This window comes from Eutrigla gurnardus (genome assembly GCF_963514095.1).
Source record: "Eutrigla gurnardus genome assembly, chromosome: 5".
Taxonomy (NCBI): Eukaryota; Metazoa; Chordata; class Actinopteri; order Perciformes; family Triglidae; genus Eutrigla; species Eutrigla gurnardus.
Genome location: NC_139919.1, coordinates 11,040,381 through 11,067,488, shown reverse-complemented (window position 1 = coordinate 11,067,488; position 27,108 = coordinate 11,040,381). Strand labels below are relative to the sequence as shown.

Sequence of the window (27,108 nt, the reverse complement as noted above, 5' to 3'; positions counted from 1 at the left end):
CCCTTTTCCAGTTGGATGTGATCATCTTTGGCTCCTTAACTCATATTTCAGACAGTTGTTTTGACATTTTACTGAGAATAATGTACAACTTTTTGCCTTCTGCCCAACTGGCATAGATAAGATATTTGAGGTCCAGGGTGCAGTTTTTCCATGAGAACAGCAGCAGTGGGACCATGTGGGAGCCAGATAGGTTTGTAAATGGAGCAGAGAGCAGATCACTGTTTGTGTGTTTACTACAGACCATTAGCTTCAGAGTATTTCACAGCTGCTTCTTAAGGAGCTCGACTCACTTCAAGAAAACACACTTCATTCTCAGACAGGGGTCCTCTGCATGTCTGTGGAGTCTGAAAACTTTGATCATTTCCTGCTGCTGAAGTGTGGAAAAGCATGGGAGAGACTTTTGAATTATATGAATTAACCGTATGGTGCATATTTTACAGTCTCATGGGTAGAAGTGATGTTTCAGATATCGTTCTGCCCCTTCAAGAGTAAAATATTGGAATAAATCCAAAATAATTAACTTGTTGGCAGGAAAAGTCAAATTTAAATGTACCGAATGTTAATTATCTATATCTGATATATGACTGTAGTGGAGAGCTGCAGCCTGAGTCAAAGGTATTTTATACAAGATATAATCTTGTTTTCAGGCTCAACACATGATTCTAATTTGACTGCTGAAATATACAGACCAGATTCCTGGTGCTATAAATGTATTATATTGGACTGATGGCAGCTTTCAGGGTTTGGAGTAGACCTGAAAGACAGTTAGATATGGTTTGTTAAGGTTTTACCTCTTGAATTGGTCTGAAATGCCACCAGAGAAGAGCTGAGTGCAGTTAAATACAATCTGCATTTTAAGAAAGTGAGGATAAATAAATAATACTGCACACTCATCATTGAAAAATGCACAAAATAAACAAATGTGGGCAGAGAGCGGAAAAGAAAAAGATGCAACACTTTGACATGTATGTAATTTGGTACCATTTACTGAGAAAATGGATGACCAACTCAATGGACAGATATTTAAATTAATGTTTACCCATAGAGAAATTTCACATTTTTGCATTCTCAGCTACCAAGTTACTGTGTGCTGCTACTACTAGGTCTGTACCGAATGTAATTTGAATATATTGTTTTTTTCTTGTTTTTTTTGTTATGTAAACTTGAAGAAATATGGATTGAAACAGAATATTTCATTAGTTAAAAACGTGAATTTTGGAAATTAGTTCAGCTTAATTATTTTTCAATACATTTTAACTTTTGGACTCAACATCACTGGAGTCATTGGAAATGTTTGGATCACACGAGTCAGAAACAATCCTGCACAGCGAGCGCTGGAATCTAATTCTACAAAAAGTATTGATATTAGTGTAGCCTCATCTTTATCTGCAACCATGCAGAAACAGAGGGACATCAATAATAGATCATAATAGATCTTTCTACACATGATTCATGAAGTCAAATATTCTGCAGGAGCCAGAAATCATCCATTGAGAATGAGGGAGCGACGGCTGACGTTATGTGTTGAACCATGAGAGGAATTAGTCATGGTCCTGAAGTCACATGACAATCATGACGTTACTGTAATCAGTTTCAAAGATAAAAGGCAAAATGCCACCCAAAGCCTGTGCATAGAAACAGTGGGACCACGGTGACCATAGCAACCGTTTCTTTCAACACAAACTGATGTTGTGAAACAGCACTATAATAAATCCTGTTATTCTTAACGGCACCATGAAACATGAAACAAGCACCAAACAAGAGTTCTGTTTTTGTTTTTTATTTAATAAGCTGGTTCATAAATTATCGCACATAAAAGATTCTTCTTCAATAGTTACAAAGTGGATAGCAACTTCAGTTAGCGCCTGGAAAAAATAAAACTAATGGGGCGGGGATTGTTGACAGCGGGGGAAGTTTGATCTCAACAAATCAGGAGTCGACACAGCAGAGGGGAGAGAGGGAGGGGTTAAACATCCAACCACTGTCGAGTTATAGTCCCATCACACACACATGGTTGTCGTCTGTGCTCGGACTTGCAGCGAACAAAACCATGACATGCCTTTTGTATTTCATGCCGGAAAAACAACAAAAGGAATGCTCGTTTCTGTTCTCCAGTGTATTTAAAAAAAGTCTCAACATAAAACCCAGGGAATGAGGAAGGGCATAAATTATAAAATGATAATAATAAAAAAGACAGCACTAGCTACATGTGAGGCTCACAAAAACAAACTCAACTAAAAGACGTGTAGAAGTGGCATCTTCTTGGCTCGACTTTCGTCCTCTTCTCTCAGGAGCGAAGGGTTCGACGAGAGGCTTAACGGGATCGGAAAGTGGTTACGAGGCAGCGAGGACGCGCACTTTCCATCATTCAGTTAAAAGTGGAACAAATCCCCGTTAGTCATTTATTTATTTCTGTTTATTCTTTTCTACAACTATCACCGTCACCTTGTTCTGATGGTCGATTCCCAGCTGACCAACGAGCTTGGAGGGTGGATTTGTTTAATGAGACCGTTTGGATGAACAGGAAGTAACCCGCCTCGCTAAAACTGGTCTGAAGTAGCGATGGGCGTCCGTCATTTCTAACGCTAGTTTTCACTCTACGAGGCCAAAATCCTTCCTCGCTCTGGTTTGAGGAGTGTAGTGGCCAAAGTTTCTCTCCGTGTGTTCGGAGCCTACTTGGACATTTGCTGCTGAATGGACTGCAGGAATTCATGGTAGGAAGAAGCTGACTCGGCCCGGTCCTCCACCAGGTACTGGAAGAAGGTAGCTTTGGCCGAAGCATCATCCCTGCAGGAGAAAAAACAAAGACCAGGGTTAGAAGGGTGAAGCAGCACTTGGTTTGTAATTTTTGGGGATTTTATGGAAAACCGGGGATCGTTGAAAGTAGGGTTTTAGATTAATGGGCACATATCTTAATATCATAAACAGTTATTTATCAAGCAATAATGCCAGAATCATTCACTGGTTCCAGTCTCTTACAAGTAAGCATTTGATGCTTTTCTTTGCAATATGATCATGAACTAAACATATTTCGTTGCACCGTTGGTCAAACAAACCAAGTCATGTAGACGTAATTGACCCTATAAAACAATCAATTCAGAAAATAATCAGCAGATTTATCAATATAATTGTTATGTGTGGCTTTAGTCCTAACATGACTTTAAACTACACTCAACCGATGACACATTATCATTTCATTTTTAACAATATAAAGGACTTTATATCTCAAACTTCTCATATCAGTCGTAATGTAACTGAATCTGCTTTTTGCATGACTCTAGGAATCTCATCCATCCATCACCTGTCATAGTGATGCAAACCCCCTCAGACTGCTCTGAGATCAGCCTCCAGCACAACAACAACACTGTGGTGTAAACAACAATACAGTAGACCGTAGGAGAGAGGAAACAGAAACAATGCCTTCCCTTTGGAAACCTGTGCCAACGCTGTCAACCAATGACCTTTCTGCTGCTTACCATACGTGTTTACACTGGAAACGGTTCTCCGTCACATTACAGCAACACTGGCTGGAAGAATGCTCCCAGTTAAACACTAAACTGGTCACACCCTGTTTCGGTGTGGTGCCAGTCGATAGACTGAGACTGAGGAGCTTTCACAGAAAGCAGACAACCATAACATCTATGGACCCAGAACTGGAGGCGACTGCATTTTAATTCCATACAGATTCATGTGCTGAAGGATTCTTGGTGGTGATAGTTAAGACCCAAACCACATGAACTGCCACGTCTCCAGTTCGATTCCCTCTCTCCCCCTTCCTGCCACCACACCCTCCAAATAAATACAATCTGTTGACTAGTTCTTGATTAATAGTTTACAATAAAATTAAAATAGGGAAACATGCCAGTTCCCCAGAGCCAAAGATGCCAAATCCAAAAGAGCCTTTTCTGTTTGACAAATAGACCAAACTTAAACACTGGCTTTGTAACGGTTAAAGTAATTTATCAAAAAATAAAAATATCAACTGATTTTCAAAAATGCTGTCTTTTATTTACTGACTAATCATTTCAACACTAGGCTACAGCCGAAGCCCAACGAGACGTTTTCCAACTACGTGGATGCAGATGGGTGGAAACCATACTGTTTTCTCTACACTGCCTCTGACAGCTTTCTGAGGAGAGAAGGTTTCTCATCATTCTGCTCATGTCCGTTCTGAAAGAATAACCTTGGGTAGATGCCTTCCTGCCCAAGAGACAAAACTGCAGGTTGGCTATGACCTCTGACCTCAATAGACTAACTGGGATGGTGACCTGACAGCCATTTAGTGTGAAACATTTTGGGTGAAGTGTTGAATAAAGTGCTTTGTTTGGCTGCTTCAGTGCTTTAACAAGAAGAACGGCATGTCATACTTCTTCATCCATATCTGAGCCCTTTACTCACAAGCTAAACTTTAATGATTCCACACAGGATGCAGCAGAATACCTCTTTGGGTTCTTAACTGCACTCCTTTCTACTGATTCAATCTTAATGTCACAACTGTGTGCTCTGATGCTGGACCTTCCTCACTTTAGCAGCTGGCAACATTGGTGGTAGAGGAAGTGAAACCCATTTAGCTGCAACGGTAATTTGAGGTCAACATTCAATGGATTTTTTTTTTTTTTTTTTTTTTAACCAAACGTTAAAACATTGAACAACAAACAAAAGAAGAATGTGTGAGTTAAAGTGAGATGTTAATCCAGATGTGCGTACTTGATGACGTGTATCGTGGAGCTGAACGAGCGGTTGTCCTGCAGCCATTCGAGGAACGCTCGCACTCTCTCAGACAGAGTGGTCTCCAGCTCAGGAATGTGACTCTGGGATTCACAGGGAGAAAGAGAGCACAACCAAAACATCAACAGCATTGTTTTCCCATTCCCTGTATCTCAGATTGGAAACAGATAATGCAGAGTCACACAGTCATCTTGGCTTCACATCAGGGTCCACACAAACATGCCTGTGGTTTGAAATGTGCCGCTGGTCGGCGGCTCTGGGATGCATCCACCCCTTTCTAGAAAAATACAATAAGCAGTATGAACAAGTGCTGATGGTTGCCGTTTGTCCTGGATGTCACCATCACGCCCACAGTGTGGTAATGACAGAGCTTTCTAGGTAGCTGCACTTGTTCAAAAAAGCTACGGCAGCAAATCCCTTTTGCTGCATGAGTCGTTTTCTGTTTTACAACGCTGAGAGAAACACAGTGTTCTTTTTATTGTGGCGTGAATCTGTGACTCACGTTCAGGGGAAATATGGACAATGCTGCATTGCATCACCCATGCAGCAACTGGGTGGTGGAACAATACCACCATTTCCCTAATCATAGTAAGTCCCTGTAATTTCCTGACATGTCCGGATGGGTGAAATCTCCTCAATATCACAAACTGCCTTTGGGCTACATTAGAACTGATGGACTTTTCCTTTTGAAATGTCGGCTGCTTGTACACAGTCACAGTCTTACTGACCATGTTGGCGGGTATTGAAGCGTAGTTGGGGCAGCCCAGAACATCTCGGATGAACATCTCGTTGCAGCATTTGCCGATCCACAGATAAAACACCTGCACAGACAACAACAGGGTCAGTAAAGAATATCTACTCCCACAGACATGCAGATTACAGCCCATGAAAGCTTTCTTAGTCTTCCTCAAGACCATATGAACACATTTGTGACTGAAAAAGCAAACATTTAAGGTTGCAGCATCAGGGATATATGTACCATATACAGCATGTACAGGATATATTGCTCATAGTAAGAAATTGACAAATTAGGTTGCCTGGGCCTTTGAAAAGCTGAATCAATAGTTTCAAAGGAATCCTCGTTCACAACATGACCATTTGTGTATCAGTTATTCATTCCAAGTTACCTTGAACGCAAAAAGAAAACTTTGTCAAGAATGAAGAATCCAAAAATGAAGAAATGTCTTAATGAATTGAAGTAACATACATACGTGAGCAGGCCAGTTATTCATCTGTGTAAAGCAGCCCCATTTACTTCAATTCATCAAAACATTTTTCCTTTTTTTTGATCACCATAAGAGTCATGTGATTTACCAGAGAGTCAATTACCATATACAAATGGTCATTTTTTTTGAGTCAAGTATACTTTTAACACTTACTTTCAAATACCTAGAAATACCATCCAGGGATAAAACTATTCATAAATTATATTATATTTTGCACTGATCAAAGCCTTAGGAAGAATGATTCAGTTTCCTTCCTGTACTGGATTTTTCTCAGGGTTAAAAGTTATCTTAGATTAAATCATATGACGCTAAAACTTAAGGAAAACTAGGCTAGCGCTGATTTTGTCACGTTTAGGCTCAAAATAAATGTCAACACAAGGGCTGAACCGATCCTTGCCTGAGCCGTCACGTATCCTTCAGACCAAACCAACCTTGCACTTGTATTTATTTTACTTGAAATGATCCCAGAGGTTTACAATTATCTAAACTTGTTAAAGGAAACAAGACAACTAGATGGATAAGTGGCCGAAGAAGAGAAACGTGGGGAGAAATAAACGTCATCTCATTCTGAGGTTAACCCTTGAGAAACATGATATGGATAAATAATAACAGTGAAAGCTTACGTTGCCACAGTCCATGAGGAAAGCTCCATCTCTGCTCACCCTCTCAGCAGACAGGTGGAGCAGGTGAGGCTGGGGAACCACCGTGTCATTCAGATGGAGCGCCCCCTGCAGGTGGGACACAAATAGTGCAATGGATTAGTTGGAGGAGACAAAAAGTTTGTTCCACTTATTTTAATTTTCATATAAAAGTACAGGGAGGGTTGTTTTGTAATCCATACTCATGGACCTAAAGACTAAATTAAAATGTGTCTTTTAAAAATAAGTTTTTAATTGAATGAAATAACTCTCCACTAATTAAAAAGTGAAGTCACCATACACTCCCACATCAGCTGATCAAGTTCTTCACTCCCACATTTTGAATTTATAAACTGACTCATACACCTCAGCTCCGTCTGGTCTCTGTCTTACCTGGTCAGACATGTTGTCCAGTCGGTACAGGTCAGGATGAACCATTCGCATCAGCTGCTGCAGCGGCTGCGTCTTGAACTCGCACATGGCGAAGACCCGCTCGTCCAGCCGCGTGCTGGTGCCGGTCCGCAAGGCTTTCTGCAAAGAAAGAGAAATCCTTTTAATGTGTGTGTTCCTCTTCATTCCTTTTTATCCCATGTATTTGTAGTTTGCTTTGTCCTGTTTTATAACCTGCTGCTGCTTCATAGAGCTGCCTGGGAACACCAGTTAGTGCTGGTTACAACCGTCAGAGCTTCATCCTGATTTATCATCAGATTAAAACAAACATCTGCTAAAGACAGAGTTTTGATTAGATTACTTAGAAGGGATAGTTCTTCCATAGTCACTGTATTAACTACAGGAGATGGTAGTTGGTGCAGGAGTACCAGCACAGAAGCAAATCAATACACTGCTGTGGACGGGGGCTGCAGCAAAACGGATTTTAGCCACCTAAACTAATCGATAGCAGTTTAATTGTACGCTATATTTAGAATATTTTCACTGCTTTAGCTTGCTGTCAGACAGCCCATTATGACGGGAAACTGAAGCTTTCATCTATGCTCTCTTCAAAACCACCAGACTCCACTGACAAAAAAACTAATTTTTCTCTTGCAGAACACCAAAGTTCCTCGATAAGTTAGTTTGTTTGTGTTATTGTGCAACGTTGGTGAATCCAAACTAATGAAAGTAACTCAATAACCATGAACAGCAGTACATTGCTTTGCTCCCGTGCTGGTACTCCTGTCTCCACACTTAGGGGCGTGCCAAGCACCATATAGTGTAGGTGATACTCTGACTATAGAGAAGTACCTCACTCAACCACACTGTAAAAACACCCAAACTATCCCTTTAAAGACTTAAAACTACGAGCTGAATGTGGATGAAAGAGTGAGAGTTAACAGTTCTGACGACTCCGTATCATCACCCATCTGTAATTTTACTTAATCATGACACAGCGTTTAATAAGTGGGAACTGTGTTTGAACTGTTCAGGGTGTACACTGATGTGGTCAGACCTAGAGGGGGATGAGTCTCAGCACGGAGCGTGAGTGTGTATGAAAGTGGTCACACCCTGGATGTATGAAGTCCGGGTGGATAAATACAGTTATTGAACATGAAGGTTGTCTGTTTGAATGTAAACTCACCTTTTAGAGTGTGTGTGTGTGTGTGTGTGTGTGTGTGTGTGTGTGTGTGTGTTTATATAGAGGGAAGGGTGGTGATGACGTAAAAGCAATTCATATGTTAGGATGTGTAATAGTGATGTAGAGGTGGAGTATTGGGTGTGAATATGTGACGAGGTGCGTGGCTCTGTGGGTGTTTTAGGTGTTGACAGCCAGTCATTTACTAATGGGATGAGTGGATGTGCTGATGGCCACACCTGTTTGAGCAGAGAGAGGATGTAAATGGGGAAGAGACACATGGAAGCCGGGACGACCAGGCCGGACTGCTGCAGGTTGGACACGTTGCTCTTGTAGGCGCTCGCCAGATCCACCACGGCGTTGGTCAGGGCATCACGAGCGTCTGACAGGCTGGACGTTATCGACCGGTCGATGGCTGAAAAGGGAATGTGGAGTTTCACAGAAGACAGAAAAAGTTGTTAGAACGTTTCTGAAAGACTGAAAAGCCTGCATCTCACATTGAGGACAAACTATTTCATGTTAAAAACAAATTCACTTCAATGACAGAACGTCATTGCTTTTTATCGCAAGGAGAGACTTTCTACCTATTTATTTCCATTTATTCCTTGCAGTGTTTATTGACACGATGTGATGTCTTGACAGGTCTTAGAGGTTGTGGTTGCAGGAAAGGAAAACTGTTAAGCATTGATTTCCAACTTAAATTCAGTGAATTAGAAGAACAAAGCGTTCCTTTCTGATTGCTTGCTTCATCCTGCTGTGGCCCGTCTGCTCTCTGAGCCTGTCTCGTCAGGCCTGTGAGGTCTGAGGGCCTCGGTAAATGGCGAGGCGGCGGTGTTTGACCTGGGAATGAGACTGGGCTGCACACCCTGCCTATTGGTTGCCGGTTACACCTCCACACGAGCAGGGCATGTCTGCAGATACAGACACCAGCATGCACTTCTAGTGGTGAAATGACTAACCACTTTCCCGACTGCCCTGCTGACTATGGGTTTTGTAGTCTTTTACTAGATGCCATGATGGTTTGTGATGCTTGTTACTGTAATTCCACCAGTTCGTAGTGTGTCTCCCCTCTATTACACTGTCTCTCATGACATCACAACATGGATAAAAAAAAAGGTAAAAGCAATGTATTTAAAAGACAGCTCATTGTTGATGCGACAGACTCACCCATGTCGGCTAGCAGACAAGTGATGGCCTGAACATCCGCTCCGGCGTACACATCACTCAGTTGGTTGACCACCGGCAGACACAGAGTATGGACCCGGATTCGCCGTTTTCCTACCGGGATAGACGGATGAATAATCACCACTAGAGATTTTCACTTTTCACCCATACCCTACAATCAGTAACATTCTCCTCTTTTCACACCAGACAAGTCAAATAAACCTGAATATTGATCCTCATTCACGTTAACACATGACCCCATGCAGGAAATGTTGGTGAACAGTTCAGGGATCGACTACATTTGTGAAAAGGAGAGTTTGTGCACCTTTACTGGAGGTGTAGAGCAGAGCAGCCTGGAAGCAGGCCAGAGACGAGTCTGCCAGAGAGTCGTCGATTGACATCTGGACAGCGAAGGCAGAGTCCGGGTTGACATTGGCCAGGGACAGCAGGTCAGTGGAGCGCACAAAGAAGTTACCGTGGAACGTGTGGATGGACAAACCTGAGGGCAAGCAGAGGATGAGGACAAAAACAATGCAGAGAAGAAACTAGAAACAGAGCTGTGTGCATCTGACTCCAGGGACCCGGTTACCTTTGGTGCACCGTATTCTCATGACCGCCTCGAAGCCGATCTTCCTGGTGAGGTAGCGCTCCAGATCCTTCTGGAACTTCTCCAGTTGAGCCGGGTTGTGGATGTAATGGAAGGAGGGGTAGTAAAAGATGCTGCCTGCTGAATACTTGGAGATACATGCTGAAGAAGAGAAGCAATGATTGATAGAAAGGTCAAACTTTTTCTCTCATGTTGCCAGAAATAAAATTAAATCCACTTTAAATTTCACCATGTTTATTAGTCTGTTTAGCTCAAAAGAATACTTTGTGGTAAATGTCTGCTGAGTATCCCGTGCTCGCTCCTTAGCTCTGAAGTTTGGAGCTTGCTGCCCCCGAGGACAATGCACTGCAAGTATGACTCATAACTAGGGATGCACGATAATTATCGGACCGATAATTATCGGCCCGATAATAGGAATTATGACGTCAACCCGATAAATCCGATACAATTATTAATACCTCCGATAATCCGAAGATAGGATGTTTGTGTTAAAACAGCGGGTGGATTGGGATGAGGGACGTTAGTTTTTTTCTAGGCGCCTCCCGTTTAGCATGTGATGTGGTTACTGTGGTATCACAGGTTTCGGAGGAGGGAGTTAATCCACAAATCGAGCGCTCCCTTCTCATGCCTGGCTGTGACGTAGAGGCTGCGAGCGAGTGGAGGAGGAAGACTAGTAAACAAACACGCATGGCGTCTGTAATGTGGGACTACTTCAAAGTTTCTGAGGAAACTGAATCGTTTGCCATTTGTAACAAATGCAATGCAGAAGTTCCAAGAGGAGGGAAAAAGGCATCGAGCTTTAATACATCCAACCTTAAAAGTCACCTCGCACATCACCATCGCTACGACGGTGTGTTAAAAGCGTATGAAGACGCCGGCGCCGCTAAAGAAGCAGCGAGCCCGTAGTTTAGCGTTTTGATGCACGGGTGAAGTAGCGGTCCTTGTACCTCGGGTCCAATATAGTTGAGAGATAATACAGTGGCTTTTCCTCGATGTCACCAAAACGCGTTTCCACTGCTTTTAACGGGGTTTCCTTTGATGTTTTCACTCCGTGGTCTGTTGGTAACGTTTGTTTTAGCAGTCGCGTCAGCGCTTGAATGGAGGGGATCACATCCGCAGTAGTGGCTGTTGCTTTGCTGATATTTCTGCCTATTACCGTAGTTTACATTTCTGTGTGGATCAGGACCAACAGTTTAATGTAGCAGCACTTGTGTGTGCATATCCCATGCTGCTCAGGGAAAGTTGTCATTGACTGACTGACTCACTTACATATTTATTTGAAAAAAATAAATATTGTCATTTTATTGAAGAGTCAAAACTGTTCTTGGCTTTCTTTTGTTCATAGTAATAATTATCATGTCACTGTGATACATCTGGTTAGGTGTTTGGTAAAAGGCAAAGCTATGCTAAATCTACCTAAGCTTAGTCATTAGTGTTTTTGACCTGAATTTGATCTGAATATACATTCAAAAACGAATAACAATATTATCGGTTATCGGTATCGGTATCGGTCCCGAGGAGCAGAAAGTTATCGATATCGGTATCGGCTTCAAAAAATCAATATCGTGCATCCCTACTCATAACTACTGACCAATGACATAAACAGATCTACTTTTGGAGTTTTTAAATTACCCACCCTAAAATCATAAAAGGTCAGAATATAATCCCTATATAATAGTACAAAGGAACAAACTACTAACGTTTTACATCCACCTTTCATGCCAACAAAAGAGAAGTGACATGAATTATTTTTGATCCAGTGAATATCCGACAGTTATTAAGACATTTCCTTGTGACAGACAAACTAACCCCCGACAATGATGTTGAAATGTTGGTGTTTTTACCTAGTGAGGCAAGATCAGCATACTGGGAGCTGAGCAGGAAAAGATCCACCCCAATATGTTGCCCTGAGCAGTCCAGTGCAAGTTTCTTATAGAAGTCTGTGGCTGGGCCAAGGTGCTGGACTCCCTGGAAAAGATACAGACTCATCACACAAACAAATCCTCTTGTTCTGCTCTGGAGGAGAGGAATACATTTCAAGAAACATTTGTTTTTCCCCTCAAAGCCTTTCATGCTATTAGATACACCCGTGTCCACTAAAGTATGTCAAATATGGAAAGGATGAAGACAGCAGAAAAGCAAAGCAGAAAGAGAAATTCACTTTTCCTGAGAAAAGAAAGCACATCTATTCTTAGTTCACCATTTCTAGTTTTTTGCAGTTTATTCAGCTCAAACATAAAACAAGGAAGAGGAAGATCAATAAATCACAACCCTAAGATGACAAAAACACAGATTTAAGCTCAGCATGACTCTCCATGAGTGCTCTTTGTCTAAACGGAAATTATGACATTATGGCTGGCAATAAAAGTGAGTTGTGACAGGAATATTAATATAACACAGCAGCAACGAGAAAGCCAGGATAATAAGTATGAATTGGTGTGGGAGAGTCATCCTCTTGCTATATTATGGCTTGCTTGAGGCTTCATAACTCACAGGGAACACAGCACCTCCATGATTTAGAGGTCTCGTTCTACAATCAAAAAATGTCTTGTCCGTACCTTTGTGCTTGAGCGCTGGTTGGGGTCTTCCCTCGACTGCAGCGAACCGGCTCCTACCGTCGGCAGCTGGGTCTGAAACACTGTGACGCGGCCCCCGGTGGGCGACATCAGCTTGAAGGCGGCTTGTAACGCCGGGCCGAGGGCGCTGTGGGTCTCCCTGCTCTGGCTGAACATGCCCGGCAGGGACGTCAGCAGGTCCTTCACCAGCTGAAGGAGGATGAATGACAATCGAGCGAGGAAATAAGCCAGACTAATGATGCACTGAGAAGTAAAGAGTGTGATTGTGTTACTGTAGCTATTTAATAGTATAAAAACAAAGGATGTACCTCCTTGCTTTCCTTCAGGTTCACCATAAGACTGTCATGAGACGGTATGAAGATATCTGGAAAAAACAAAACAGACATTTGGATCACAGCAGCAAGATTTATGCCGTTTGTCGCCAACAAGGTTATGTTTTCGGTTTGGTTTGTTTGTTATGTCAGCAGGATTACAGAAAAACTACTGGCCCCATCAAACTTGGGGGAAGGGTGTCACAAGGGCCGAAGAAGAACCCATTCAATTCAGGAGAGGATCCAAATCACAGGGTGGATGTACGCATCGTTTTTCACTTCTAGTAACAGTCTTGGCGTAGGTCTGTGCTCTCCAAGCACCCTTCTAGTTATTTACGGTGTCATATATTATTTCAGAGATGTGGAAAGTGTCTTACATTAAATTTAATACATCGTAACATTGTAAATTAGTCATCAATTAAGAAAAGTAAAACAGGCTCTTTCTTCGTGCCCTGACATAACTTGCTCTGCTGAATGAAATTATCCGGCATTATTCCAATATGTGACTAAAATATATTTGGAAAAGGATAGCGTTACATCTCAGTGAAAAATCCAAATGATGTATAGACTGAGGTCATACTGATGTAAAAATGTGCAGCACTGAAATGAAGCCAGTGATGGATTCCAGTGAGCAGACATACCATCGATGTCCGACACCACCAGCATCTGCGGCTGGGACAGTCCCTCCTGCAGGTTGTAGAAGTGGATGGTGTTGTCAAAGGTGAGGAAGCCCACCCTGGTGCGTGTATCCCCGGGTAACCTGAAATACATAACAATCCTGTGAAAACTGGCTGTTCATAACAGGTTATGGTTATTTTTAAGCAATTAAGACAAATAATACAAAAAAAGGTTATTGTGCTATACTGCAATGATTAAGCAAGCAAACAGCCACATTTATTGTAGTGATTATCAATGACACTCACTTATCCAGGTTGTCCATCAGTGAGTCACAGAAGTATTTAAGGTAGCCCGCTTCCACGGCATTGTGAGACACATCGAGAACAAACAGGTAGGCTGCTGGCTGAGGCGGCCGCAACTGAACACACACGAGGAAGAACAAAGACGCACAATGTGGTAAAAGTGAATTTTTGCATTGTTACACGTCAACTTTGAACTGTGTAAGTTATTTTTATTCCAGCCAAGTATCATTTTCTTTTCTCTTTTAATTTAAAGTTCATACAACAAGAACACCCTTGTTGTCGACTCTAGACAAGACTGCTCTCTAGTGGACAAATAATCATACTACACCAACAACTCCACAAGAACCAGCCAAAGGTTTAGGGATTGAAGCCACTTACCATGTAGTCTGAGGAGGCAATGAACTCCACGGTGGCGTTTTGGACCTCCGGTCTCTTATGAGGCTCGCCATATGACCGGGTGACTGGGTTGTACATAAACTCATCTGGAACTGAACAAAGACAACAAAACACAGGTTTGACATCTGCAAAACTATGTGGGACACAAAATAATGATAACAAAACTAATGAAATGAATATTTATATGGACTGGGCACAAAAAGGACTTCATGATTGAACTCATACCGTCATTGACTCGATAACAGAGGTTGCACTTCCACCTGCGCTGGTCGAGGAAGGTGACAAACGGATTGATGTAGGTGCGACAGGAGCGACAACGTACTATCGTGTTGGACGTGATCACCGGTAACTGCTGCAGAGAGGAGATGGAGGCATAGAGTAAATGCTGAGGGAAAGTGCAATTGTGTCTTGTGAGCTAAACATTTCACATTTTTGTGCTTCTTCTCAAGTTTAGTCTCAATTGTGACCTTTTTCCAAACATTCCTCTGTTCATGCCTCAGCAGAAGACTGAAGCAAAGCTTTGTTTCTGTCAAATCCTTGGAACTGTAGTCTTTGTTTTCCTCCTCAGTCTCTTATGTTTCAATGACTGTGTTCTCATAGACTTCCCCTGAACATTTAGCAGGGTCATCTGAGAATTCTCCTTCGGGCCATTTCATTTTCAGTATAACTGACAGCTAACAGTGTAGAGAGAGAACAAATCAGACAGTGAGGTTGTCTAGCTCAGGGTATGAGGTGGTAGTCAACAAATCGCATTGTTTTGGAGATTAAACAACGTTAAATTCATTGCCGTTTTAATAAATAATTAGTGGTGCCAGAATTTAGAGGTGATTGGCAGAGCTGTAGAGGAGAACCAATGTCTGGTTAATTATTCAAACACAAATTATCACAAGTGTAGAGTTGTATAGTGTGAAATTGGCAAGTGGTGTAGTGTGAAGTGAGTGTGAAAGCTGCCTCCACAGTGTTACAGTCATCGACTATGAAAGCAGCAGCAGCTGTTGAAGAGCCTGAACGTGCACTTTAACTGCTGCCAAAAAATCCATGGCCATTGGAGAATGTGGATGCAGTTGGGCCGTTTCAAGGTTGTTAATCAGTTTGACTGTGCGAATATGAACTGACACAAAATAATATATTATTCAGTGAGTCCCTTGTAAATGGATTTAAAATATACTTGACCCTCTCACAACTTTTTCCAGCCATCGATCGTACTTGAGGGAACAAAGTTTCAAGCCACAACTATTAAGTTGGTGTTAACTTCCTACTTGTTTCTCAGCCAGTACACATTCCTGTTCTCTGTCAACACACCACTGGACAACACATCACCCAACACCCCTATAAATACACTCGCCTATCTTCCTGCACCTCCTCATCATCATCATCATCATCATCTCTCTCTCTTCCTTCCTTCTATCACTGCAGCTGTTGTCTACAACAAGCTTATAACCGGCTCAGTATGTATAACACAAAGATTTATATAATAGAGTGCTGCAAACGATGATACTTTTGTTCAGCAAGATCATTTTTACAAATTAACACCAATTTCATGATTTCTGAGAGGAAAATGTAAAAAAAAACAGCCAGCATCTGATTCATGTGAGGCAAAATAAACAGGGGCAACATGTACGTACGGAAAAACCTTGAACTGGATAGTATACACTGGATATTCCTGTGTGTATTGCGTTGTGGGGCGTTTTAGACATTAGACCATACCTGTAAGTCTCTGAAGGGGTGGAGGAGGAGGCCCAGAGGGAGCCTGGCCTTGTTGAGTAAAGCCTGGGTCTGGGGGATGCTGGTCAAGGTGCACCTGAATGTCCTGATCCGCAGAGAAGCAAGAGGGGAGCAAAAACACGTTAAATAATATATTCAAAGAAAAGACAATAAAAGATTCACAGACAGACTGTGAGGAAGAGATAACTTAAAAAAGTAGTTCAACTAACAGGGATGTGAAACATGAGCAAAACTAGTATGCTATTTGAAACAGCAATGTTTATAACCCAATAGTTAACCTCTCTTCACATTACTTACTGTGGACTACAGTTGACCTTCTTGAGGTCGGGGCTGAGGTTTGGTTCGGGGGCTTCAAGGGGCCTCGGAGGCAGCAGGCTCCTCTCCAGCAGCAGGTCGATGGGCCTAAGGGCCTCCACCTCCAGCTCAGGCACCCCGCTCAGCCCCCCTAGGGCTGCAGACAGCTGGGACATGTTTGGGAATGGCTGCTGAAAAGAGAGGAAGAACTCTTTTTTTACTTTTGTGAACAGTTAGGACTGGTGTGTCAATATAGCAAGGACACTACAACTGCTGCTAGAGAGGATGAGGAATTCAACTATAAGTTTCATTTGGGCCCTGCGACCCTGAATACAGGATAAGCGGTAGACAATGGATGGATGGATGGATGGATTCATTTGGAGTCAAACTACAATAAAAAGATCCGTGTTAAGGCAATTAAGTCAGTGTAGCAACTATCCAGTTGTTTAAAGATAAAAAAGGTGGCATTGCAGTTGTTTAATTTTGAAACAGTAAAGTTGTAGGCTGGAAAACTAAACAAGGAGCCGAAAGCAGAGCTGCACATTCAGCTGATTTTTTTTAGGTTAATCACTGCAAGCGTCATTTGATGCTTGTCATAATAAAAATGTACATTATAGCTGCTTTAAAGTACATCCTGGTTTTATCAACAAAGAAGGAGCTGAAACAAAATTAAATACTGCAACAAACTGCAGTAAATGTACAAAACAATTGCATTGTCTTCATAGTGATGAAAAGGATCATGAACTTTATTCTACAGTTACTTGCAGTTTAATATACCATGGGCAGTGATAACATTGTTGACAGGTATTGTGTTTAAGAGGTCTCATTCCCTATGATTCAGGCTCTGGAGGAAACAGTCTTTCACAGGAGCAAAAGCAGACGTCTGAACAAAATCTAGGATGTTGTTAGAAATTCAGAGAACTGAAACCAGGCTGGTAAAAACGCTGCAAATAAGAAAAAATCACATCAACAGTAATATGAAACAACAAAACCACACTCAGCATCTATTTAACTGAAAGCGTGACCTCACCTGGGAGTAGTGCTGGTAGCTTGACTGGCCGTACGGGTCATGAGAGGGGGACGAGTCAGTGTGGGATGTCGGTCCCTGCAGATAACCTGGCTGCATGCTGGGGTAACCATAGCTACCATAGGGGGCAGCCTGGTTGGTCATGTGGTTGGAGGGCGGCATGGAATCTGGATAAGAGAGTTCAGCATGAAACACATCAGATGCATTTTTGCATTTTGGAGGTATAATGTGAGGAAAATGTGTGATTACCATTTCCATCACAGGTGTTAACATGAATGGAAAATTGCATGTCATCAGCAGAAAATATCACCCCTCCCATATCTCTTCTACTTATTGAACTTTATATTTTCTCTTGTCAAACTTAATTACAGAAAGGACTAACTATTGGGAAATGTTGCTCAAAATTGAACCTTTTGATTCATGGCTGCAGTAAATGTTTATTGTTGGGGGTCACAGTTTGAAATCACAAAGACGACCCTGATAAGTGGTTTTATCATGTGATATATTGGCGTGTAAACCTATTATTTAGACAAACAGCATGTTTTGATTGAAACATACCTGGGTAGCTGCCTCCCTCCAGGTTATCATAGCTGTTGGGCACTGGGGAGGCACTGCCAGTACTGGAAGATGAAGTGTCACCACCTGAGAGAGATGCAGAGAGAAAGAGTCAAACACAAAGATATAACAACTGAAATAAAAAGGCAAAGAGTGTTTGAGAGGACTAGAGAAGGAAGGAATTAAATAATATAATTGAACAAGGACCCATGGGGATAGCAAAACAAAAAGCACAACAGAACAAAGTACAACTAAAGAAGCAAAACAAAAAAACAGGAAGACAAATAACAAACAAAGGTTGAAAAAAAGGATGGCCTGAGAAAAGAAGTACGACAACTGTAAGTAATTAAAAATGAAGGGAGGGGCCAAGATGAAGGGAATAATATCAAATAAGGACACATTAAAGGGAATGAAAAGTAGCTTTTTTTCTTGGTTTGGCCACAAAGAGTGCTATTTGGACTCCCTCGGGCCTCAGAGGGAAAGAGAGAGAGGGAGGAAAGAAAACATGAGAAAAGGATGCACTTAAGTGTTGAATAAGCTAGCGTACAGGCTTCTGAGGGACACTGATGGAGCAGAGGAAAAATTAGTAAAAGATTACAAAGATTATGCGATGGTGACAGAATGGCTGATATTACGGTCATGTTACACTTACAAAAGGCTTTCAATACCATTGATCATTGCATTATTTTAATGAAATTGCATGTTGTTGGTCTAAAAGACAACACATAAATGGTTTAAATCTTACTTGGAAAACAGGAAACAGTTGTGTAAAGTTGGTAAGTCCACACGTTAGGAGGTCACATGTGGGGTACCACAGGGCTCCGTTTTGTGACCACTGTTGTTTTTGAGTTATGTAAATAGCAGTGGCATCGGTCATGATGCTTTACGCCAGGGGTAGGCAACCATTTGGTACCCAATGCTGGCCTTTGTGAGCTTACACAAAGTGCATGTTAGTGAGTATCACTAAGTATATTAACGGAGTATTAACTGACTTAAAAAATAAATAAATAAATAAATAAACAGGTTTTGTAGATGGGGCATCATGGTGGCCACTTTCTCTAATGCCATGTTCACACTACATGCAACATAATTAACTGTGGCCAAGCTTGGCCAGCCACATTGACTGTGATTCACCATTGGACTGTTGCCCAAGCGCTCGTTGACATAGTGAAGTTGTTAAAAAGAGCTTCATATCACCAGCCATTGAAAATGACTAGTTGCTGTGTCATTCGTAATGTGGACATAGCAAAAGATGCACATAATTCAACCCGACTTTCTGATGTAATGCGCTCCCCCACACTCTGCATGTGATTATGTACCCGATCAAATAAAGCCAAAAATGGATGCATTGCATTTCTTCCCTCATGTCCAATAATGAAGAGGTTTATCAGAAGGATTACAAGAGTAAAATATCTGAATGAATCAATGTAACCACGTGGGCCAAAAAAAGAGGCTGAACAACAGCAAACCAAGACACGACAGGCTTCTGGCAGAGAACCCATTGGACAGGAGAAGATCCAAGAGAAGATTATCTCTCACTAAATCGGAGCAGCAAACTCCTGGATTATCTGCTCTGGAGGAGAACGACACCGGGACAGCTTAGCCTTCTGCCTCCTTCTCCTCCTCCATGAGTCTTCTGACACCTCCTCTTCCTGCTGGAGCTATCCAATGGCTACGAGTCAAACAAATCTGTTCATAAAAAGTCTTGCCTTGCAGCTGACAGTTTTCCATGTTTTCCTTTTCCTTCTAAGCCTCAACTGTTAGCCTATGTTTTAAGTCACAAGCCTTCTTTGCTTGCCCCCAGGCTGTTACCACATCTGCTTAGAGAGAATTAGAGCTCCATTCATACTGTGGCCGACGATGTTCCTTTTCTGATCCATTTCTCACAAGTGACACTGATCTGATTGTCTACAATCAAAACAGCGAAAAGGTTTCCACATTTCCTCAGGAACACATATTGTTTATCTTACAAGATGTAACATGTACTTGAACGAGCACTGCCCCGACAACAGGTACGTAGTCATGTCATTCACAGGCTGTGGCAGGGTAACGGCCACAGCTACGGCAAAGAAAGCACAACACTGCATGTGAACTGAATGAGACTGCTCTACTTCAACCATCATTCTAATCAGAACTACTTTTACAAGCAGAAATGGTGTGTTTGACGTTACAGCTTTTCTAATGTGGTGCTTTTCTGCTTTCATATGTTTTTGTATGATTGTAAACTGAACCTGAGTTTAGCAGGTGTCATTACACAAAACAAGCAACCTGAAGATGCTGGCTTTGACTTTAGGCATTTTTACCCGACTAAAAATCAATGAAGCACAAAGTAAATTAATTAATGTTGTGATCATGATTAAATTACTTGTTTACCACATACATAACAGTGGAACACAAGTTGATTATTTATGTCATACTGTATGTCATAAAGTGTGATCAATATGTTCTCATTAATATCCCAATTTGAAAATATATTGCTGCAGCGGAGAGCTGTAAGAGACCTGGGAGTATTGAAGAGATCACAGTGAGAAAAGCTGAAAGCTAAAACAAGCTTCTCTTTCTTCATCAAGAGGTGTAAATGAGTGCTAGCTGTGCCGTCATGCTCTCTCTCTCTCGAGGGGAGCAGGCAAGTCAGAAAACATGTACATAGAGAGCCTGCACATGCTGGCAGGGGAGTGGCTATATTTAAAAACCTGTTAACCTCTGGCTGATGACACAGCTCCGGGGGGAACATCATCAGCAGCACCTGAGCGGTCCATAGTAATACACATATGCACCAGGCTGTTTAAGCTCAGAAGCCTATGATACAGTATTACAGTACATGAGTAAAATATAAGATTTTCCCACATGAGAGATCACAGATCACACAGAGCAGAGAGGCTAAGGTAGAGGTTGTAAAATGTAAACTTCATCAATAGTTATGTTTTGTGGAGCCAATTTATTTCCAGTATTGGCAACATTCGTGGGGAATTGGAAAAATTAAACATTTCAGTTGTCATCAACCTAGCACACACACATTTAAAAAAAAAAAATGACTCAGTGTCAGTACTGAAGACTATGAGGGGGAAAGATGGAGAGCACTGGATGAACTTGGAAGGCTGGTGAGGAGGCAGCAGGAAGGAGAGCAGAGAGGAAGGTATGGATGATGAGCTGCAAACTGATAAAGCGTGTTGGTACTTCAAGCAGAAGTGACAACACAGAAGAGGAGAATGGACCACATGCACCAATGGTAAAATAATTGATGGGTGACATTGCTGAAAGGAGTATGGGCATTGAAAGGTTTAGGATAGAGATGCACTGATCATTCTCATAAATCCAATTTACACAAGTGCCGCATGATAGTTTTAGGTTGGGTTTTTTTTTGTTTGTTTGTTTGTTTTATTTTTTTTTTGTTTTTTTGCAATTTGTAATTTAATAGTCAATGTTTCATTATTATCATAGATGTTATTATTATTTAATCCATCCATAATTATTGATCACAGCTTATCCTATTATGGGTTGCGGGGGGGCTGGAGCCGATCCCAGCTGAGATTGGGTGAAGGCAGGTTTCACAACGGATTTGAAATTGTCAATTATAGTTCTTCGAATGAAAGGAAATATGAAGAGGCAAAAATCTAATTTGGATTGCCGTAGAATAATTACATCGGTTCATCTCTAGTTTAGGACACAGCTGAATGAGTTCATGAGGGATGGAGAAAGTGGTAATGAATGGGTTGTGGGGAGGAAAAAGCTAAAGCAGACCTGCTTCCTCATCCTCCTCCTCATCATCATCATCATCCTCCTCCTCTTCCTCAGAGCTGGATGACGAGGGGGCTGCGGCTGGGCCTGAGGTGGTGGCAGAGGCAGAGCTAGCTCCACTATTAGCAACATATCCATACTGCATGCCTGTTGGAAGGGGGGAGTGGGAGAGGTACATAAGAAAACTGTCAAGGCTGGGAGATGGACAGCAGACCGGGAGGCGAAGATCAAGCAGTAAACTCCATTCCATGTGAAGTGCGTGCTGAAGCTATGGACCAACTTCTTAAACTCACTGATCAAGGCAGCTGGTAGTGTCTGTTTTTTTGTCATTCAAACTGAAAATAAATTGACAGGTCTACACAAAAAACGTTAAACATTTTTTGCTCTTATCAATCTATATTGTGTTGGTGTGAGTTGCCTGAGTGATGAAGATATCAGAAGAGTGCATCTATAACTGAACGAGACTCATAGCTAACACACTGCTAGCTCACCTAGCACCATTGAGGCTAGCAACGGTTATAGCTTGATGGTTACATCTCGTCCATGACAAGGTGCACGCTTCCTTCCGATCGGTGACACGGTTGGTGGGTGTAGTGCGGTCCTACAATCAACTGCTCATAACAAGGTCCGTCTTATCTTGATTAAACTAGTCACAAATTCTGGAAAGAGACATTCCTGTTGAGTTTTTCAAATTTATTTTTGGCACTTCTGAGCAACACATGCCGAGTGCCAACTGGTTCCATTATAATTAAAAGAAGGCCAACGTCTCTAGAGCCGATATCTGCAACTCCACCAAAACAATCTAGATAGATAAATAACACTACAGGACAGAGGAAAATATGTAGTTTTGATTTAGGGGTGAACTGTCCCTTTAAAACGAATACTGCTTTTGTGCACAAGAGTCAAAGACCCTCCAGAAAAGTTTAATCAGGCTGAGATACTTTGGATTTTCTAGCAATGAGAGCGGGTGAACTTGTTTTGCAACATCTGGGTTGCTTAGCTTGTTGCTCAACATGAACTCTTGAGCCAAGACTTCATGAAACCAGAAACACTTTATAGGCAGCCTGAGAGGTTGATACAAAAACAACCAACAAATAAGAACTTAAACCTTACACGTACACACAATTAGTTTTAAAATAGGCATCAAATATCTCTTGGTGTGTCAAACTAATTTGAAACACTTGCAGATGTGGGACTTTATTTGCCTCAAAGATATTTTCATAGGCACAAGTTACTCTCAGTCGGTTTGATGGTCCAACAAACATTTTTACCCCACAGTCTTACAAATTTAATGACAATAAAAGATACTGGCCATAATAATCCCAATCATTGCATTCAATGTTCCCATAGATTTTGCCCAGCTAAAACTAATTAGATCACTTGATTTAAACCACTTGAAATACTTAAATACTAAAAACAAGGCCTTTTATATGCGCCTATAAGAGAACTGTGTCCTTTGTTCTGTTATTATGTTGCTTTTCTAGAACATGTTGCCTGAGCCTAATATTACCAGGGTCAGAGAAAACTGATGTTGGCACACATTTCACTGGCCAGAGAAAAATCATGAAAAATGTTTTAAAGATGCTCTTTCTTTGTGGCAGCTGGTGAAGGAGACCTTTGGTTCAAACCTGCTTAGCTGACAGTGGAAAGAAATCACGGGTCACAAACAAAATATACCAGCAGCTGGCTTGTAAGTGGTACGTTCCAACCTGAAACCCTCACATTTGTATAAATACTCAAACCTCCACATTTCAAAGTGTGTGTGCGTGCCTGGAAATGTCCCACCTGTAATCTGCTGCACACACAGCTGTGAAAATGCAAACCAGTCGCACACATTTGCACCGTAAATTTAGAGCAAACAGTCAAACTGTACATTCAAACATCAGCACAAGGAAGACTTTGCACCAGAAAAGTCAAAACTCAAGTAGCAAAACCAAGAGCTGGCATTGTCCTATAATGACTTTATGTTCAAACAATAAAGTAAACGAGAGAACAAAATGTTTTCAAGTCAACACTAATTCTAACTGAAATAAAAAATGTCACTCTGTTCCGAGTATACATGTACATTTTGTATTTCAGAAGTGAGAACACGACAAGATAATAAGCCCATTGTGTGTGTGTGTGTGTGTGTGTGTGTGTGTGTGTGTGTGTGTGTGTGTGTGTGTGTGTGTGTGTGTGTGTATAAAATAAATAAACATTCAGTGGATTCACAAATAAGTCTCCCATTCATCAACTATGGAGCAGCTCCAGATTGTATACCTTATTACAAATTTCAAACTCACTTCTCTGGTTTCGGGCTTTGACAGAGAATAGTTCATGTTCACAAATATCGATAGAACTTTCCCCAGCCATAGAAATAGCATATTGGAATCATTAATTTAGGTGGTGTTCCTTTTAATACAATATTCCTTCTGAAATTTTGATGAGCGATATTGTCATTTAAGGACCGCTTTTTAACTCCGATATAATAATAAAACAGCACAAAAACACAAGTTCAAATAGAATGATCAAGGTAATTTCCCTAGATCGTGGAATTAGTCAATATAGTAATTATAGGCCTCCATTCAACAACCTAAGTTTTGAAGCAGCCGTTCATCATTACCAGCAGCATTGAAGAGCAGTAACAGTGTTGATTCCTCTCTCTATGTATGTATTGTGCTGTGTTAAAAAATAAAAAAAAATAAATTGAAATCTCTTTGTTACCTTGGTGGTGGCCGGGCGAGGAATGGACTGAAGTGGAGGGGGTTCCTGAGGGCGGCCGGTCTGCGCCACCACTACTATGAGTGACCCCGTAGGAGTCATAGCTCAGAGAAGCCTGGTGGCTTTGGTCATAGTGTTGGTGAACTGTGGTTCCAAAACGAAGAAGCAGAAAACACAGACTCAAATGTAGGACATTTAAATAATAATAATAATTTAAAAAAAATCAACAAAAGATATCAGGAAATACAAGAACGTCAAGCAGCATTAAAAATAGGAACAGTCCTCAAACAAACATGCATTAAATTTGACTTTTGAATTTCTAGAAGTTTTCTCAACTCTAAAACTAACTTTTTTGTTTGCAAGTACCAGTATGATAGATAATTAAATGTATATTGGCTGATACAAACATGGATATGTAGGAGTCTTAGGTGAAAAACAGGTTATACTTTAAAGCTATGTCTACTGAATATAAGGGAGAAAAATATGCATATAGTGCTCTGGGGTACAGCAGTTTTAAGGACGGTCTCTCAGATAGCTTTTCAACCCCAGCATAAATTAACCACTCACACATACCTGTGCTCCCTTGACCATTGACTGTCGGCGCCAGCTGACTAGGAGGAGCCACGCTGTACCCAGGCTGCACTGCTGTTGTGGAGGCTGGCCGAGAGGTGCTGTACTGATGCAGGGGTGCACCCATCTGGGTGGGCATAACTCCATGTGTGGAGGTGCTCTGGGAGGAACTCAGGGTGCCATACTGGCTACTTCCTGGCGCAGACGGGTACGAAACAATTGGGCAGACGGGAGCTCCGGGGCCGCCAGTCGGTGCAGCCACCAAACTGGGCTGCTGCTGCTGCTGCTGCGAGTATTGTGCTGGGGGAGCATGGTAAGACTGCTGTCCATAGTAGGATCCTGGGGGGGCATATGGTGGATGCTGCTGCTGCTGGTATGGCTGTTGGTTGTAGTGGGCATTTGATGATGGTGGTGGTGCTGAAGAGGGGAGGGTGGCATATGGCTGAGAAGGAGGAGCAGAGCTTGAGCAAGCACTGTATGGAGAGGGCGCTACATGATGCTGAGAGAGGTGCTGCTGCTGCTGCTGCTGATGATGATGGTGGTTGCTCTGGTAGTAGTTAGCACTGTGGGCACTGTTCGTGGTGGGTGCTTTGCTGGGGACAGGAGTAGAGTGGGCTGGGATGGTGGGGTAGTTCTGTTGTTGAGGTGGGGCTCCATAGCAGCCTGTGGGCGGATGCATGGATTGGTATGTCTGTGCTGGACCTAAAAAGAGGAAGGAGGTGGTCAAGTGCATGCGCAATTAGCTTGGTTTGTGTGTTCTCCTTCACCCAAAAGCTCACAACTAAAGTCCTGAACAGAGCCGCAAACAACAAGCTCCATCAGCAGCAGTTAGGGTTAAAAACCGGTTAGCGCTCAACTGAATGCATCCCTGACAACACAGCAACAGAAAACAATAAATACTTGATTATTTCAGTGTACATTACATTGACTCTTCGTGTATCATAGACTCACTTTTAGGCGGAAAGTATGAAGTGATGGTGCGCAATTTGTCACACCGCTACTATCTTGCTAGCACTTCCAATAGCTGCCGTTGAACGTTAGCTTAAAAGCTAATGCTAGCCACTAGCTGTTCCTTTTGGCTTCAGGTTAGCTCTTAAGTTGGCTAATGTTAGCAACCGAATAGCTTTAACGTTAGCTGAAACCTCAGTTATGCCGAGTTTTACACGTCGCCCTAATGTATAGTTAACGTCACCACTCTGATCAATACCGGGGACCAGTTGCACAAAAAACAAACAGAGCAGCGCCCGACAAACTATCTGACAACCCAGATATTTAGCATGCTAACGCTAGCAGACTGGCTAAGCGCATCACCCGGCCTGCGTTACCATTCTGATAGGGGGGCGCAGCTCCACCGTTCGGCGTTGAGTTCTGGTTGTAGCTGACGGAGCTGCTGAGGTTTGTGAAACCCGGCGCAGACATCGCTCGGTTCCCTTCCTTATGTCCACAGATACACGGGTGGGTAAATACACATGAGCGGCACCGTCCCAAGACCTGGCTTCTCCCCAGATATGCGGCAGAGAGGTTGCTGCTGGTCGTTGAAGACCCGGGCAGACGGGCCAGGTCCGCTCGGCTCGGATGAGAGCTGAAGCTTCTAGTCGGGATGTTGAGGATCTTAAAGGACTCCTGCTGTGGTCCTTCTACTCCCCCTTGCGGATGTTCTATGCAAGTACGTACGAATGTAAACAAGTCTTTTTAAACAAGTTTTAATGTCTGCACATTATGTATTTTGTAATTTGCACGTTGGACACATGCCTTAAGTATTTCAAAGCACACATTGTATATAGCTTATGAATTTCCTTTATGCCGTATTTATTTAATTGTATCTTTTCCACCCCGTTTTGCTATATGAAAATTTCCCCTCCAGAAATCAATGAGTATTATTTCAGATGAAAAATTAATTACTACTACCAACTAGTCTATATTATTAACTGAAAAGTACGATGATACTGCAAAACGGAAATAAAAGGATGCAACTGTGTCTTGAATGCTCAGGGATTTAACTTTTTGATGCTGAAACCAGCTGAAATTAAGATATAACTCTGACATCAGTAGTTTTGCATGATTTCATATTGACCTGTGTATACGCGAAGACAAAGAGGTCAATTCTATCCAAAAAATGTGTCATCCTGAATAAGGCTCACACACGTGTTGATGCTTGTGGTGCCTGCAATCTCTGTAACCTCCTTTGAGATTTGAGTTTAGAGAGCACAAAAAAAAGTTATGTGATACATTTTAGGTACATTTGTATTGACAAATTACTAAAATGATACATTTTAGGTATATTTGTATTGACAAATTACTAAAATTTAAAGAAAATCCCATTTTGCAGAAACAAGCCACCACACACAGACAACACAACAACA

The 27,108-nt window shown here is 41.9% G+C and overlaps 2 protein-coding genes across 5 annotated transcripts in view; one reads left to right on the top strand and one right to left on the bottom strand.

The window, feature by feature from the left end:
- Positions 1 to 27,108, top strand: part of srp72 (signal recognition particle 72) — a 236,942-nt gene that overhangs the window by 55,261 nt on the left and 154,573 nt on the right. The gene's annotated exons all lie outside the window — the stretch shown is intronic.
- sec24b (SEC24 homolog B, COPII coat complex component) lies at positions 1,765 to 26,343 on the bottom strand. 4 transcript variants are annotated; one of them, XM_084009208.1, is made up of 24 exons: positions 26,071 to 26,343; positions 24,749 to 25,447; positions 24,179 to 24,319; positions 21,479 to 21,622; positions 17,741 to 17,824; positions 17,186 to 17,349; positions 16,159 to 16,346; positions 15,844 to 15,946; positions 14,362 to 14,488; positions 14,119 to 14,228; positions 13,744 to 13,856; positions 13,462 to 13,580; positions 12,818 to 12,873; positions 12,492 to 12,698; positions 11,778 to 11,901; positions 9,916 to 10,074; positions 9,652 to 9,825; positions 9,330 to 9,440; positions 8,402 to 8,577; positions 6,986 to 7,123; positions 6,578 to 6,682; positions 5,457 to 5,549; positions 4,708 to 4,811; positions 1,765 to 2,787 (listed from the first exon to the last, which is right to left on the bottom strand). In XM_084009208.1, the coding sequence occupies exons 1-24, from the start codon at positions 26,162 to 26,164 to the stop codon at positions 2,673 to 2,675; spliced, it is 3,648 nt and encodes a 1,215-aa protein (XP_083865334.1). In that variant the 5' UTR covers positions 26,165 to 26,343; the 3' UTR covers positions 1,765 to 2,672. The 4 variants fall into 4 exon arrangements, with proteins under 4 accessions (XP_083865334.1, XP_083865336.1, XP_083865335.1 ...); XM_084009210.1 differs by having other exon boundaries at positions 14,362 to 14,485; XM_084009209.1 differs by having other exon boundaries at positions 16,159 to 16,343.

Bases quoted from the DNA above. Each gene is read 5' to 3' on its own strand.
- sec24b (XM_084009208.1), bottom strand. From the start codon at position 26,164: ATGTCTGCGCCGGGTTTCACAAACCTCAGCAGCTCCGTCAGCTACAAC. The intron at 25,448-26,070 runs GTAACGCAGGCC...TCCTCTTTTTAG, and splicing joins TGCGCCCCCCTATCAGAATG to GTCCAGCACAGACATACCAA. The intron at 12,699-12,817 runs GTACATCCTTTG...ATCCTCCTTCAG, and splicing joins ACCTGAAGGAAAGCAAGGAG to CTGGTGAAGGACCTGCTGAC.